The sequence below is a fragment of the Jatropha curcas genome, chromosome 3 (assembly GCF_041381405.1).
Source record: "Jatropha curcas cultivar XTBG-Jc1 chromosome 3, XTBG_Jcur_1.0, whole genome shotgun sequence".
Taxonomy (NCBI): domain Eukaryota; kingdom Viridiplantae; phylum Streptophyta; class Magnoliopsida; order Malpighiales; family Euphorbiaceae; genus Jatropha; species Jatropha curcas.
In genome coordinates, this window is record NC_143153.1 from 28202043 (window position 1) to 28219888 (window position 17846).

A 17846-nucleotide genomic window follows, 5' to 3' on the forward strand; every position below is an offset into this window, starting at 1 on the left:
CTCATTTTGTTTGGTTTTCGAGTTTTTCACTCGGTTTTCGGATTATTCGTGGGGTTTTCGACAATTCAAATTGATTTCCGGGTCCGGTTCGATTTATTTAATTATTTTAGTTGGGTCATAAAACATTTCTTCAATTTACTTTCTAATAATACAAACAATAATAATAACACTAAGTTAATTCAGGATAATTAGTTTATATAGTAGCTTTCCATTTTATTTCATCAAAATTTCCGGACAGTCTGTTTATTGGGCTTGGGCCCAATTCAAATTTGGGCTCAAGTTAAACTTGCTCGGTCTTAACAACCCATACTATTAAAAATTCGGATTTTTGATTTAATAAAAATTCCAAAGTTTTGAAAATAAAATTTCAGGGTATTTCAGTTTAGGTGTTTATATCATTTGTACTGCAAAATTTATTTAGAGATAAATTTATTGTATATACTACAAATAACTATTTTAGCATTTTTTGGACATACACGATGATCGGATGAAATTATAATTGTAGTTAAAAAATTATTATAAAATTAAAAGAATTTTACTACAATTGTCAAAATGGCAGACCTTGTTTTTTAATTATTAGGCCTAACAAGAATTTAAATTTTATTTGGTTTTGGTTATGACAAGAAAAGGAAAAGAATACCTTCCTTTCCTTCCTTTCCTTCCTTTTCTCACCTACCCCTTTCTCTCATTCTTAATTTCTATCCTTCCAGACAAACTACCACTATTGTCTAGTGATGGCCATGTGAAAGTGTACAAATCAACCTGGGTTACTGTTCAATAAAGAGAAAAGGCCGAGGAAAACGATGGAAAATTTGGACTGTCTTCTAGGGAGTGTAGGTAGCCAAACAGTCCCAAAAGGTTGCATGCCGGCAATTTTCCTTTTTTTTTTTTTTTTTTTTTCTGTTGTTTTTTAAAATCTAACCTGCAATGTAATTTTGTTTTATTGGTTTAGCGTTTAGTTATTTATAGTCAATGACCTGCTTTTAAATTTTTAGTTATAGTTTTAATAATTAAAATTGCAATTTTACTTAATAATTCTGCATTATTTTCTATGAACAATAAAATAACAAAAAAATGTATATTTATTTTAATTAATATATAATGTATCATTGCAATACTAAAATAAGGTTAAGATAAATCAAAGAGAATTATTTTGTTAAATTTTATAATAAATCTTAAATAGTTTTAAATTTTTAGACTTGATATTAAATAATCAAAATTGCTTGAAATTATTTATTTTCAAGTTAAGCACAAAAAAAATAAAAATAATACTGATTGAAATAATAAAGTTACTGAATTTCATATTATATACTTAATATAAATTGAATTTCTAAATCCAAAACTAATGAAAATTGATTTTCTAACTCATGTATTTAAGAATATAAAATTAAGAAATTTTGGATTTAAATATTCAAATTCACGAATATTTTTACCGATTTAATGAAAGTCCTTACTTGTCATACTATTTGTTTTTTATACATTGGCGAACAAAAAGGGTACTAGAAAAGAAAAAAAAAAATACACAAATGTTCCACCCGATTGAATTATAGAGTGAGCGAGAACAAGTTTGAAAGCAAGATGCGAATATGAGGGGCATGATTGGATGAAAGTAGATGGCATGTCTACCCAATAAACAACTAACCCCGCACTTCACAAACAAATAATACTAACCATATTAACAGTCAGGGGGATTATGTTCAGAGGTATTGTTTAACCTATAAAATCTCTGACTCTTAAACTGAAGGCTTTCTATTTCTCTCGCAAATCAATAAAATCGATTAATCCATGATAAAAATAATTAATCACGCTAAAAATTGTAAATGGTTAAAAGTTTAAATTTTTCATAAATCTGCCATTAAAAGCCATTTATTAATGGCAAATTTATGAAAAATTTGAAATTTTAACCATTTACAGTTTTTTAGTGTGATTAATTGGTTTTATCATGGATTAATCAGTTTTATTGATTTGAGAGAAAATAGAAAGCCTTGAGTTTAAGAGTTAGGGATTTTATGGGTTAAACGTAATATTTAACTAGAAGAGTAATATAGCCAGTTTAATATTAAGAAAATTAGTTGCTATGTTATTAACAAAATGCGCTCTCGAAATAATACTGCCCAAAATTTTTAACAGCAAATTCTACTTATTGCTAAATAAGCAAAACTTCTTACATTAATTATATTTATTAACATATATTTATTGACACTTATTATTGACTATTGTTTTTAATATATATAATCATAAGGCAATTGAAAATTCAACAACAAAATGGAGTTTTATTTGTTAAATAAAAATATTATTTCATAAAAGTTAAAAAAATAAATTATTTTTTTGCTGACAATAATAATGATTTATTTGATGTAAATAATTTATAATTTGATCATCTATTTTTTTAATTAAAAAATAATTTTATTATTAAGAAAAAACATACCTATATTACCCCAGTTTACCATTTTACTTTTAAAAAATAAATTTTAAGTTTAATTTGTATTACAAAAATCATTTTTTGCAATTCTTTTTGTTTTTACTTGATTTTAGTAAATTTTCTTTCATTTTACTTTAAACAATTAATTTTTAAGTTCAATTTGTATTACAAAAATCAATTTTTGCAATTCTTCTTGTTTTTACCTGATTTTAGTAAAATTTTCTTTTAATTTAATTTATAACTTAGTTATATTACCATAAATTATTAGTATCTAAAAATCAATTTTTCTTAAGGTTAATGCCAGAATTATAACATTCAACTTATCCTTTTTTTTTTTTGGAAAAAATTAAACTAGAAATTTCATTAAGTGGAAACTGTATATAGATATGAGATACAAATCAATATGTTTCTATATTTTTATATAGAAAGTCTAACATTCAACTTATCTTTAATTTCTTCATTGGACACCATTTTAAAATTGATTTTTAAATTATAATCATTGTAATTAGATATTTATCTGTTTCAAAATATAAGTCGTTTAAAATTTTTGAACAAGAATCAATGAACAATTAATTCTCCTAGATTATAACAAATTCAAGAGTAATTTGATCAAATTATCATTTATCTCAAAACTAATAGTTGCTTGTGAAGTATTTATTATATTTAGTGTAAACAAGAACAACATTAGAAAAACATCATTTAATACTTCTTAAAATATACAAAATGACTTATATTTTAGGATAAATAACAAACCAAAAACGATTGTATTTTGGAACAAATAGAATATACCAATAGATTATATACAGTTTTTGGTTATAAATTTTAATAAAGAATAGCTTTTATTTTTGAGAACAGCCAAAAAATAATTTTCTCATTTGAACTAGGATAATAATTTATTTTGATGATTTTTCTGAATACACCAAATATTGGGAAAAAATATAAATTATTATTTTTTCATAAATAAATAAATTAGAGGAAGAAAACAAAATCTCGTGTGAAAATTAAAACAAGGAAGAAGGTCGTTGTTAGTCAGAGAGAGGCAGGGCCCCGTTGAACTTCAAAAACTGGCAGCTCCTCGGTTCTTTACGCCACAGCCTTCGCAGTTGGTAAACAGCCAAAAAGCCTCCTCTGCCGTTTTTCTTGTTACTCCCTCTGTTTCTATCTCTCTCCCGCTCCCTCGTTCTCTTCGCTCTCTTCCATTACATTGAGCTCCTTTCTCATTCTCCAAACAAACAATAAAAAGTGAGAGAAAAAACTCATACACACATTTTACTTTGAAGTGAAAAGGCATCGAAATCTTCGCTTTTTTCATGGAGTGTATCTCGCATGTTTCGATCGCTGGTCCTAAACTTACTTCTCTTCATCACTTAAAGCCTTCTCTTCACTTTCATCGCTCCCGTGGCTTCTCTTTATCGAATTATCACGTTTTCAGGCCGAATTTGAGTAGAATCGCTAAGAGAATTGGCGTCTTTGCTGAGATTAGCAAGCAGAATTCGTCGATTGATTTTAGCGATGCTGACTGGAAAATTAAGTACCAAGAAGATTTCGAAAGGCGGTTTAATATTCCTCATATCACAGATGTATTTCCTGATGCACAGCCTATTCCCTCTACATTTTGTCTCAAGATGAGGTCTCTTGTTCTTTTTCTAGTTTGTTGAGTTTTGCGGCCAATTTTTGCGTGATTACTGATTTTATTTATTTTATATAGGACTCCACTTTTAGAGGATTTTGCAGGTGGTTATCCATCTGATGAGGAGTGGCATGGTTACATCAACAATAATGATAGGGTGCTTTTGAAGGTATATTTCGTTTTACATATCAAATTACAATCACCAGGTTACTAGAGGAATTTAAAAAGAAGGGGAAAAACAGATTGGTAGCCGACAGTTATGCATAGCATACTCTCTAGAGTTGCTAATTATAGTAGCTAAGCATCAAAATTTTCTCTCTTCAGGGCAATTTTGTTTACTTACAATCTCTACTATGGTGTTTGTGTGGACTTCCATCTATTGGTCATTTCAGTTCTTCCATGGTCAAGCATTGGAACTTTAGAATTTTCTTCTGGACTGAACATTCTATGAAAACGAAATAAATTGAATTCCGTAGCATAAGAAATTATATCAAAATCAGTTTGAGGCACGAACCGTATTCAATTTAGTTTAGCATGAGAACTCATGCCCGCAAAATTTGTGCTTAATTATAACAAATGAAGCCTATAGTTTTGAATTATATGTACTTGGACAATTAATTCATCTTTAAGCCAGTTAGGATTTGCTTTCCTTATTTTTTTTCTCTTTAATTTTATTTCAGGTTATAAAGTTCTCATCTCCATCATCTGCTGGAGCTGAGTGCATCGATCCTGGTTGTAGTTGGGTAGAACAATGGTACTTATGCCTCTCAACTCTATGTAAATTTTTAACTAGATAATGCATGCATTTGTTGGCAGCAAATGCTATTACGTTTACCATTTGTATATTGGTTTTCACAATGTAGGACATGCTAGTTAAATTCTTTTCTCAGAGAACCAAAAACAGATATGGTTCAAAAGCTACAAAAATTGAATAACTGATGGGACTCTCCAAATAAAGTATAATCTACCAGTGTTACAATGCTTACTTTTGTTTCATCAATTGCAAAGATACTAATTTGACTATTAAACTCCAAGTTGTCCTGAAGATTTCTTAAAATGGCTCAGAATGTTTGTGTGTGTATTAAAAGAGAAATGAGAATTATGTCTTCAGATTACAGGCAACCATGTACATTATCCATTGTGAGAGTTTACCTTCTGAAAATGTTAATGTAAAAGGTAAAATGGAGAAGACATTCCACTTTTATGTGATTTTTTGAGTGAGTAATCAATGATTCAGGGATAGTAAAATGCTGCAAGGTCAGATATTTACAACAAAATGTGGAGTATATGCAGCATTTAACTTCTGAGAAAATTATATCACTTCAATTATCTACGCATCTTTAGAATTAGAAATGGGAAAACGTGATAAGATATGTGTGCACTATTATACTTGGCTCTTACTTTTCCAGCTGATATAAGATGGCATTTTATGGTCTATAAAAGATTAATTTACATTCTAAACTTTGTCATATTTTGCAATGGATATGGTACTGAAAACTTGACAGGGTTCATTGTGCTGGACCTCGGGAAAAAAGATTAATTTACATTCTAAACTTTATCATATTTTGCAATGGATATGGTACTGAAAACTTGACAGGGTTCATCGTGCTGGGCCTCGGGAAAAAATATATTTCAAACCAGAAGAAGTCAAGGCAGCAATTGTAACTTGTGGTGGGTTGTGCCCTGGTCTCAATGATGTCATAAGACAGGTCAGGATCATTTAAACCCAATCTGCTTGTTGTCTTCATCTACATGACACCTGTATTCACTTGATAAATTGCAATAATTTATAGTCCCTGGTTCCAGAATTTTGAAATACCATAAAGTTACATTGTTCTTCTTTTAGACATATATCAAAAATTTCTTCTACTAACATTTGGAAATCATATGGTGCATCATATGTTTGAGCTTTCCTTTTATTATATGTTGCTTATCTTTTAGAACTTTGGCAGATTGTAATTACTCTTGAGATATATGGTGTCAAAAAGATAGTGGGAATTCCTTTTGGTTATCGTGGATTTTCAGACAATGACTTGAGTGAAATGCCGGTAAATTCCTATCTCTTTACTGGTAATGGTTTGTCAAGGGATCAATTAATATATACAAATATTTTGTTATTATGCTATTAAGATAAATGACAAAAACATATCTTCTTCTCTTTTAAACATTTAAATTTAAAGTTACCAGCTATCTAATTAGACTTCACTGTTGTTATCATCAGCTATCGAGGAAAGTAGTTCAAAATGTTCATCTTTCGGGTGGAAGCTTGTTAGGAGTTTCACGTGGATCACCCAGTGTTAGTGACATGGTTGACAGTATGGAGGTGCTGAATCAGTGCTTCAGTTTTATCTAATTGCCGGTGTAAAAATAATATTTGGTGTTAAGCATTTAATGTTCTGGTATCATTTACATGATGACACAGGAGAGGGGAATCAACATGCTTTTTGTGTTGGGTGGGAACGGTACACATGCTGGAGCTAATGCAATACACAATGAGGTTATAGAGCCTTTAACTTCATATTAATTTACTGCATTATATCAAACTTAGCTAGCCAATTTAACGAGAAAGTCCAGAAAATACATTGAACCTGCATAGCAATTTCAATTGGCTAAAGATGCCTTTTGTTTTTTAATTTCTTTGCAATTTTGATGATTACATCCTTATTTTTCTTTCTAATAAACTGTAAATATGATTTTTTTTGTGATGATTGTAAAATCTATATATATATATATATAAATTTTAAAATTTTAACTTTTTAGTATAGCAATATTAGTTTGTATTATAGCATTATCAATAAATAAAAAAAGAAGAGCATAAATCTGTTATTGATATGTAGATTCCACATGTACATTGCTCCACTCCTTTTAAATTAGTGAGAATCACTAACAATGTAAATGTTTATCACAGCAATAAAATTGAAAGTATTAGAAGACAAAATTGGAAATTGAGTAATTTTAAGTTTATTGTTTTAATCTTAATCATTTTCATTTTCCAATGAAAGTCTATATTTATTAGTTCTCAAGTTTTCTTTTCCTCCTTTGGAGTTGTGGACCTTCTGCTTCAAAATTTTTGCTTGATAGAACCATAGGGATGAAGTTGCACCACAATGACGCTTTTAATCTTGTTTTTTAACAAACACATTTTTCTTCATTTCCAATTTGTTATGAAACGTGTTTTCAATCATAATAGTTATTAATTAATACAAAGAGATATTCCAGTTATTCCATATGTTATTAGGAATCTTTTTAAGTCTTTGATCTATAGCTTCTCTGATCTTTGCTGAGTATTATCTCCACTGAACTTTGATTTTAGTGCCGTAAAAGAAGGTTGAAAGTGGCTGTAGTTGGTGTTCCAAAGACCATAGACAATGATATTTTGATGATGGACAAAACCTTTGGTTTTGACACTGCTGTTGAAGAGGCACAACGGGCTATAAATTCTGCATATATTGAGGTACAAACTTTTTTATTTTATTACTTTCGTCATAGAGGGCTTGTAACATCAAATTTGTTAAACTTATGTGATTCTATTGTTTCTTTCCTGGTATTCAGACATATATGTTTAACTGATATTTTTTCCCTCTACTTTCTCATAGGCACATAGTGCTTATCATGGTATTGGAGTTGTGAAATTGATGGGTCGTAGCAGTGGATTCATAGCCATGCATGCAGCCCTAGCTAGTGGGCAAATCGACATATGTTTGATTCCAGAGGTAATCATTGCTGATAGCAATTTCATACCCAGAGCTTTGGGCCTGTATTTATTAATCAATATATACATTTTTAAAGGTACCTTTTCATTTGCATGGGCCTCATGGTGTTCTGAGGCATTTGAAATACCTACTTGAGACAAAGGGATCAGCTGTGGTCTGTGTAGCAGAGGGAGCTGGACAGGTGCACTGCACTGACTTTTTTTTTTTTAAAACTATTTTATTCTTTTTCTTAGACTAATCGTTCATCATGTGTTCATGATGCCATTTACATGTTATTGCTCAATGTTTTACTACATTAAATTTTCTTTGAAATAGTTATTAGTATTTGCTAAATTCAATCAAGTGACGTGCAACGTACATAAAAATAACATAATTTAGATAATAAATTCTTATGTGAGTGTGAAATATATATGTATATACACAGCAAACAAGTGCAACTGCATCCCCAACTTTTTTTTTCTTTGAGAAGAAATTAAACTGAAAATTTCATTGAGAGGAAAAAGTATACAGATATGAAATACAGATCAACATGTTTCTATATTTTTGTAAAGAAAGTCTAATGATAAACCACCTATACAAAGAATAAAAAAACTCAAATCTTGATTTGAAGTATTTGATTAGTTGATAGAGCATAATATATGTGTCATAGACAATAGTTCGTTCCACTTTGTGGCTATTCGTAGCCATTGTTTGACTCCATGATTTCTCTACAAGTCCGATTTGATTACCTTCATATTTCTTTCTTCTATCAGAGAGGAGATTTGTACTTCTTTCTATATAACTATCCAAATAACAAAATACCATAAACAAAATCACCATAATGGTGACAATAATAAACTCAGAAACTATTAAAAAACTATATCTGAGAACAAAATCCTAAGATATGGGCAACCATAGTCCTAATATATGGGCAATACTAACTTAGATATATATAAAAAAATTACAAATCTGAGGATTATTTGTAAAAAAAAAAAAAAAAAAAAAAGAAGAAGAAGAAGAAAAAGGGGTGACCACCGGTGGCTGCCCTTGCAAAAAAAAGGAGTTTTTAGGTTTGAGAGAGAGAGAGAGAGACGGCAGAGGGTATCAACTTGTTTACATCCTCAATAGTTTGAGATTAAGGTTTGATTGTTGTTGTTATTGTTGTAAATAAATGCAACTGCGTATGTTGCAATGATCATTCCACAAAGTGATATTCAATCAATTAGATTATAGCAGTATAGAGTGGAAAACCTTAATTTAAGTACAGAGAAAAACTACTTGCACGGTGGTTTAGATGTATATTTCAGGATGAGCTAAAACAAATCCATTATATTTTATGTTAAATTGTTTGGCTTTGCTGAAAATTAATAACAGAAGAAAACGCAATGGGTTATTAGTGATGGATTGTCAGTTATGATTTTTGAATAAATATATGTAACTATTAAATAATATGGATATCAAAGCATGATGTAGAGATTGAGGGAGGGGGTACCATCTTGGTTCAAGTGAATGCATCTGAGTTAGCAAGCAGGTTTTCACTAAAAGAGCATTCCCATTGCAGAGTAGCCATTTTTAAAATGCATAAAAACCATGTTGTCAATGCACCAGAACACTAGTCTCCATGTTTCTACTAAAGCACCATATTGGCTAAGGAGTTATACGCTTTATTTTTTCATGCTTTATTTTATTCTTTTTTTTTTCTATTAATCACTTATCCCCAAATTGACAGTTTCTTGTACAAGTTTCAAATTCTTCATCTTTCTTCGAAATTTTAGTTTTACCCTTCTATTCCAGTATCACCTGTTCCCCTTTATATGAGAATAATAAATACTTCCACTCATTGATTATGCACCATCTTCTCATTGTATGTGTGGGCTAATTTTAAATTCAATTTCTTCAAACAAGAGTATTTTGCTTTATGGCTAAGCCATTCCATTAAAATGTATGGCTACAAATAAAATATTGTCTCCTTTTCTGAACCACAAAATTCATCAAAAAGGATTTTCAGCCTGAGCAATTTCCTCCTTTAATGGATATTGTTTCTGAGCCTTTTATGTGGGGAAGGGAGTAAGCTTATGACTTTATAGAGAAAAAAGTAACACGTTACAGTGTGAAATGCATAATGGTGTTGCTTTTTGATGCAGAGTTTTCTTCGGAAAACTAATGCTACTGACGCATCTGGAAACATTGTGCTTGGAGATATTGGGGTACACATTCAACAAGAGGTTAGTGATTGTTTATTTGTGAATGGTTTGTGACAATCAGGTTAACATGCCTAGTACCAGTTCAAAAATATATATGTATAATAAAAATAAATAAAATTTGGCTAGTAGAACATGTAGTTGACTGGATTAAACATCAAATCGTCTTTTGGTTCCCATGAAGGCATTAACATCTTTAACCTGCCATTTTCCAATCAACCATGTATAACTTCAAATATCATCCTGATCCATTAATCACATCAATTGAGATGCATGTTATATTATGCTATTTTGGTCATTCATTACATACTATGTAATTTAATCCATGTCTTACAGTTGCTGTATTAATGCTCTTGCATAAATTATTATTTTTGCACTTGTGTTTAAAGAAAGCAGCATATATTTTCACAAGATTGACGCAGGCCACTGAGCCAGGCTTATGTTGCCTCCATAAACATCTCATGATCTCTTTGGGTTTATCCTTCAAACTTGGACTGTTCAAAATCCAACCTGCACAACTTCATCTTCTAATTTATTAGCTATTTTATTAATTAAAACAGCTATTTATTAGTTATTTTAACTTGTTGGTAGGACTGTTCAGAAACCAAGGATTTTGAACCGTCGTGCTTCAAATCATTTATCCAATGAATTATTCCAATCTATTTTATCATGCGACTGTAATTCATGTATCAGATAATGATTAGTAATCAAAACTATATGATTCAAATGGCATGTGTACTTCTCATAGGAATCACAGGAAACTTGCGTCGCCAAATAGAGGAAGAATTGGACCAGTGAATCTTTTTATATTCTTTGATAATTTTTACATTATGTTACATGTGCTATTGCCTAACTTCTGTTGAGAAAACAGACTCCAATGTCTACAGATGTTTCTGTGTGGTAGTTGTGCAATCTAAGAGTAGTAATAGGTGTTTATTGGGCTTTGTGAACTACTTCTCTTTACCCCTTCTTTTGGTATGAGTGAAGGGAAGAGGGAAGGAGGATGGTTGAGGGAAGGATATATATACATATTTGGTGGGGGGATTTGCTATGGATAATGCAGGTGTACGTAAGCTATCCTTGCTAGAGAAATGCAAGTCAACTTAATTGATTAATAAATAGCTTTATAATTTGCACATACTTTCACTCACAAATCTTGATTATCTGCATTTCGAAATTTATTTTTGTTCAATATGTTATGACAAGAATCCAATATTATTTCTGTCAGACAAAAAAATATTTTAAGGAGATTGGTGTCCACGCTGATGTGAAGTACATTGATCCAACATACATGATCCGCGCATGCCGTGCAAATGCATCAGATGGAATCTTATGTACTGTTCTTGGACAAAATGCTGTGAGTGTCCCTTCCTCTTTCTCCAATTACTAATGTAAATGTGTACTTTAAAGTTTTAACAACTGAGCAGATATTTCAGTGCTTGGTTAGTAATTTTACTAGTAAAGATTTTTATGCTGGAAACTTAGCAATAATCGACCTGAATGTTAGTGACAGAAGCAATAGTTCATGATAGATTAAGGATAACTGAAGAAAGATATTTGCAAGTATAGGAGCAACAACACTACAATTTTTTTCTTGAACTAGCTGGTATCTGTTTATATTTTGAAAATTTCCTGATACATATAACGAGCCACAAATAGGTTTGGGACTAAGGTTTAATTGATTTATAGATTGTAGGGCATTTTATCTGATATAATTTTCTGAATAATAAAACTGTGAACTGAACTTGTAAGGGGTTATTACTCTGCTTGGCTGGCATCTTGTTTGAGATTTCTTTTTTCCAATTTTATTTCAGGTACCATGTAACTTCCTATTAGGAAATTAGAGTTGTTAGAATTTAGGAATTTTTTTATTCAGTAGGAACCTTCTCATTTAGAAAGTTATTCACTTTCCTATTCAGTGATTATTTAGGAAATTTCCCATGCTATGATCCTTGTGGAACAAGCAAAGGCTTTTGCATAAATGATGAGAGTTCAGTCATCTCTCTATTTTTTTCTTCTTCTTCCTTCTTTCCTTCTTTCAAGTGCTGCATTCCATTGCCTAAGTTACTGTTTGTAGCACTCTCACAGCAATCAAATTCTCTTCTATTCTCACTCTAATCACCCTAGTCCCTTTCCAAATCTAAACTTTAAAACTCAATAAACACTTGTGATCTACCTACTGTAGAAGCACTAGTTGGCAGATTGCTCAGCCTGCCATGTATTTACATGCTCAATGCCTTTCTTCGCTAAATTCGAATACTAAACTTCTAGATGGCTTAATAGGTTAGATAGTCTAAATCTTGTTTAACCTAGTTATGGATGAGCTTACCAGTAGTACACAAGAAGATGTCCTATGATGCTTGTTATTGGCAGATAATATTGTCTTAATTGATGATTCCAACTTTGATTTACTCTCATTGGAATCATCTAATGAGAGAGTAAACCAAATTCTCTTCCGAGTTAACCAAGGGTTTCAGGTTGAGTGGTAAGACAGAATACATGCACTGCTAGTTTGGCCATAAAATGGATGTGAGGTCAGATTAGACGGTATTACGGTGTCTGAGTACAATCAATTCAGGTATCTAGACTCTATATTTAAGAAGGGTGCATGGTAGATGAAGATATAATCCATAGAATTAAAATAAGATGGATGCAAATGGAGGAGAAATACAACTGTGCTATAGGAAGATATCTAACAAAGTGAAAGGCAAGTTATTTAGAATGACAGTGAGACTTGCATTGTCAAACAAGAGAGAATGTTGGGCCTCAAATACCCATCATATCCCAAGATGAATATTGAAAAAATGCAGATATTATAATAGATATGTGATTACACAAGATTGGACAAGATGTAGAAATGACCATGCCTGCTAAAGGGTGCAAGTAGCGCAAGTCGAGGATAAAATGAGAGAAGGATATCTGAGATGGTTTAGTTATATCCTATGTAGACTCTCATGTGCTCCCCTTTGTAAGTCTAATATATCAATGGTAAAGGGTGTTAATCAAGGCAGAGGTAGACCTATAACCAAATATAGGGAAATTGTCTCAAAAGTTCTGCTTCTTCTTGACGTAAGTGTGGATTTAACTATGAAGAGAGCAGAATAGAAACAAAGGGATTCAATTGTTTAGAGACATTTGGGACACTTGAAAGCAACTGCCATATAGCTTCTCATGTTAGTACTTAAGATACCATAAGCTATTTCATATCTTGTATGTTACTACATACAGCGTTAGCTAATGGATGAAATTGGATTTGTTAACTCTAGATTTGATATTTTAGATATTATAACAACGTGCTAGTCACATTTTTTTTTTTCATAATCATACAATTATTAGGTTTTATGATTTAGTTTCGGAATCTGGAAAAGACTGGCATGTTGGACTGGTTAAATAAGTAACAGTACAACTGGTTTGATTTTGTAGTTTATTTATCATTTTCAAAATTTCTTTTATTTGTAATAAAGTTTCTGGAAGTCTACTTCAGCAAGGAAATAATATCTCCCTGTATGCCTGAGTAGCTAGTTATTCCAGCTTATATCGATAGCTTGGCCCAAAGATTCCAAATGCTTCAGAAGTTTCCTTCTTGGCTTACTAGAGTTGGGAATTGGGGGGTGGGGTTGGAGAGGGTTAATCTTGGTAGGACAACCTGGCTTTCCAGCTGATGACTGAGCTAGGTCAAGCTGCCAGCCATATATATTGGTAGATTCAACATTAACATTGGTTCTTGAAGAACCAAAATCTGCATTAATTAGTTCACTGTGTAGGTTGGCTTGGTCCAGTTATGGTTTTGTTTTTTTGGAGAATCAACGAAATTAGATCAATTGTTAAAAGTAGTTGGGTAGGGCTGGATGAGAGTTATTATTATTATTATTATTATTATTATTATTTTGCCTAGCTAATGGAATATGTTTACTTTCAAAATTTATCGTTAGTTTGGTTTCATTGAGACAAAATGTAATTTTCTCTCAAAAGACACAGGAAATCGGTCGAACTAAGAAGCAAAACTGAACTAAATAAAATGAAATTCCTTTTGATTTAATTCTCTTTATGGTTACAAATTTTCAGAACCAAACAAACTCATGTAAGTTCAAAAACTGTACATCATCCACTTATTAGCAGGTTACTTTATTTTTGTATGGAGTTTTAATCTAAATTTATCGTTTCGGCAGGTCCATGGTGCATTTGCTGGCTACAGCGGAATTACAGTAGGCATATGCAACACTCACTACGTCTACTTTCCCATTCCTGAAGTTATTTCTTATCCTAGGGCAGTAGATCCTAACAGCCGCATGTGGCATCGTTGCTTGACTTCAACAGGCCAACCTGACTTCATATAATTACCAAAACCTTCTAATTTATGCAAAAGAACTAAATTTTTATTCAGTCACAGAATGCCAGCTTAAGTGGACATCAATCAGCTAGAAACTTCTCATTTTAGGCTGTTCAAATAATAGAGGATTAATTTTCCTCAAAATGAGATAAATTATTTAGTGTATAGTAGTATTTCATGTGCCAGTTTTCTGAATCACCTAGGCACCATTGTAATAAGATGGTATAGGAAATTACCCGAGCGATTCGTGCTCGACTCTGATCCATTGTATAATTTGCTTGTAACTGTATTTATTCATACATCAAAATTTTTGCAGTTCATTACATTACTAGACTGAGTTTATGTAAACTAGCTCGAATTCCTATTTAATTTTAAGAATCTCTCCTAGAAATTTGTCATTTTTGTTTGGACAGAGAACAGAATGTATGATGCAGGAGATACCGTAAGCTGCTAATAAAAGTAACTGCAAGTTTGACTCCCAGCGAAGGTCACCGGCAGTCGGCAGATGTGATCAGTCAAGCCAGGTACTTTAATGATATTAAAAGCAGAAAGTACAACTAACTACTACCTGGTTTCAAACTTTTATTGAACAGGCCTTTTTTTAAAGACATATAGGGTCCTGTAGTTTGTTTTTAAAAATTATTTTTTTTTCTTAAAATTGTTTTGTTATTTTAATAATTAACTAAAATATTAATTTTAATTGAATAATGGGTTTCATAGCACCTAGTAGAATCCTTAATTAGACACTATGTACTAATGTAGAATTCTACTAACTAAATAGTGTAAATTATTATCCAATTAAAATTAATATTTAAATCAATTATTAAAATAAAAATGTATTTAAAAGGAAAATTATTTTAAAAATTTTCAAATCTCAAGTCTTATTCCAAATTATGAAAATTATGAAACAATTTTCCTACATAAATGAAAAATATTTGTTGATTGATATTTTATACAATAATATCAAATGCTAAATAGCATTAGTGGATTTGATACGAAGCAAATCAAAAAGTAACTTTCCTTAATTGAGTCATGTTAAAATTAAGAGTTAAATACTTATTCATTACTAAATTATAGTTAAATTACCACTTACGTCCTTTTAGTATTAATGAATAGTTTTGAAGTTCCCAATTTATCATTCCATCTTATATGTTCTTCCGTTCATTACAATTCAAATTTACTGTTAAAAATAAAAACAAAATAAAAAAAAATAAGTAGGAAGAATATAAGTAACTTCCCAAGTTGCTCTCCTTATGTTTCTCCATCTCCTCCATACTACTTTCTCTAAAATCAAAACCACTACCAATTATCAAATCTAGTTCTCTGCTACTAAACAGAACCCTCTAGCTTCAACTACCATGGATGATATCTCTCCCCTATTTTGGAGAGATTGAGACGGGCTGAGTCGGACTTGAAGGGGGGGACGATAAGATGAGTCTGGAAATTAAAAAGGAATGTAAAGCTTGAGAGGAGATAGCAAATTCTGAGATATCGCTAGTATTGAGTGGTTGTCTTTTCCCTTGCAATACTGATGGGTTTAGAATGGAAAAGGAATTTGAGGATTTTGGTTGTGGACTTGAGAATCAGAGGAACCCAAATTTGTATTGGGTATCTGAATTTTATTTAAAATATCTTTTCTATAAAATCCAAACCTTTTTGTTCTAGCTTTTTCTACTTAATAGAAAAATTAAAACAAGTTACGAAAACGAAGAAAGGGAAGATACAGACAATAGTATTTGATTGATATGAACTGATATGATAGATTGATAGATTGATATGAACTGCCCTCAGGTGTTGCCAAATCTGACGATGGGCCATCATTGGTTAAAAAATTATAATACAAACGGTGGCTTGACTTAGTTTTTATGTTAATCAAAATTAAGAATTGGATCACACAATTTCACACTATAAGAGTAACTTGTGAATTTTTTATTTTTAACGGTGAATTTGAGTTAAATGGACAGGAGGATATAATTATAGAACGAAATGGTAAATTAGGTACTTCAAAGCTATTTGTTAATATTAGAAGGATGTAAGTGTTAATTTGACTATAATTCAAGAATATAAAAGTATTTTACTCTAAAATTAACCATATTTCTTTTTTTTTTTTTTTTTGGTAAAAATTAACTATATTTCTTTAAATAGCTAAAAAATGAAACACGACACAACAATTTTTCTATTGTATAGGTTCAGAATTAGATGTCAGCTCTTTAATGGAAAAACATGTATCAGTATTACTACTCCCTTCTCATTAATTAATAACACTAAAGAGTACGAAATTACATTTTTAACTGTTGATCTGGCAATGGACAGAGAAGCACAAGAAAAGTTCTCTTGTTCTTGGGTCCTGGGCTGGTCTAGTGCTACTCATACTCATTTTCTCCTACATATCATTCTACTGTATGTGTGTGCATGAGAAACAGAGCATGTTAGAAATCTGATCGAGCCTTAAAACCTCCACCAACGAAAAGCCAGTCTGCTGCAGTTGCAGGGGCAGTGACTATTGGTTTTCAGGTCCCCACAAGCAAGCAACAAGTTAGTTACACATTTACATCAAAAGACAGAAATCCAGCACAGAAGAGAAAGGACGATTAACATATTTACGCCTAGGGAGATGAGATGTGCTCTAAGCATGTTTAATTATGAAAAATATAGTATAATTTTCTGTGGAATGTAAAAATAATTGAAAAATATAGTTCAATTAATATTTCAGAATTAAATTGGTCCAAAACTATGGGTTCAATTCCTATCCTCACCAATAGGGCTGTGCAAACCTAATGACCAAATCAAACCCACTCATTTCGGTTCGGTTATTTGTTTACTAGATTTGAACTGACTTCATATTTGGTTTGAGTCTATTTGATAAAAATCTATTGGTCGGGTTTAAAATCAAACGAAAAGGGCAAAACTAATCAAAATTAATCGAACCAACTAGTTTGAATCAATTCAATTCAGAAAGCAATTTTGATTTAGTCTATTGATAAAAAAACTTTGATTTTTATTTTTTATCTCGGTTTGATTCAATTTTAACCAAACTGACCATTTGCTGACCCCAACTCACCAATAAGCAGTTTGTAATTTGTAATTGTATTTTGACCTTTATGGGTTGGATTGCCCTTATTGGGCTTTAATTTGTATCTAAAAAGTGTAATGTGTTAGTATGCTTAAATAGCATTACTGCCTACTAGAGAGTGTTATACCTTCCTTGTAAACACTAACTGATGACAAAACAACAAAAAACAATGGAGTGATGAAATTGAAATCAATTTAACTAGTTTCGATTTTGGTGCTTTGGTCCTAAGAATTAGGACAGTCTTTTTAAAAATTAAAGTCTAACCGCGGATTTCAATTTAGTTTAAATCAATTTGAAAAAAATAGAAAAAAACTTCCACTAAGAAATGGCGAATTTGAATTTGATTGAAATCTCACCAAAATCAAAATTCAAGGAACTTTTACAAAAATATTGGGGATTCGATTCTGATTTTAGTTTTGATTTCTAGTAATAGGGTCTAAGTCAACTCTTTTTTTTTTTTTGAAAATAGGTCAAAGTCAATCTAATATCTCATTGTAT

General features: G+C 31.0%; 1 protein-coding gene across 1 annotated transcript; it reads left to right on the forward strand.

Annotated features, from left to right (window-relative positions):
* The first annotated feature begins 3441 nt into the window (after positions 1–3441).
* PFK5 (phosphofructokinase 5) lies at positions 3442–14673 on the forward strand. Its single transcript, XM_089719124.1, has 13 exons — positions 3442–4052; positions 4131–4221; positions 4733–4806; positions 5650–5761; positions 6005–6100; positions 6274–6375; positions 6475–6549; positions 7366–7506; positions 7649–7765; positions 7842–7946; positions 9889–9969; positions 11174–11302; positions 14115–14673. Exons 1-13 carry the CDS (start codon positions 3733–3735, stop codon positions 14280–14282), a joined length of 1611 nt encoding a protein of 536 aa, XP_089575250.1. The 5' UTR covers positions 3442–3732; the 3' UTR covers positions 14283–14673.
* The last annotated feature ends 3173 nt before the right edge of the window (positions 14674–17846 follow it).

Coding starts and splice junctions, on each gene's coding strand:
- PFK5 (XM_089719124.1), top strand. CDS start 3,733: ATGGAGTGTATCTCGCATGTTTCGATCGCTGGTCCTAAACTTACTTCT. Junction 4,053..4,130: donor ACATTTTGTCTCAAGATGAG/GTCTCTTGTTCT, acceptor TATTTTATATAG/GACTCCACTTTTAGAGGATT. Junction 7,507..7,648: donor TAAATTCTGCATATATTGAG/GTACAAACTTTT, acceptor ACTTTCTCATAG/GCACATAGTGCTTATCATGG.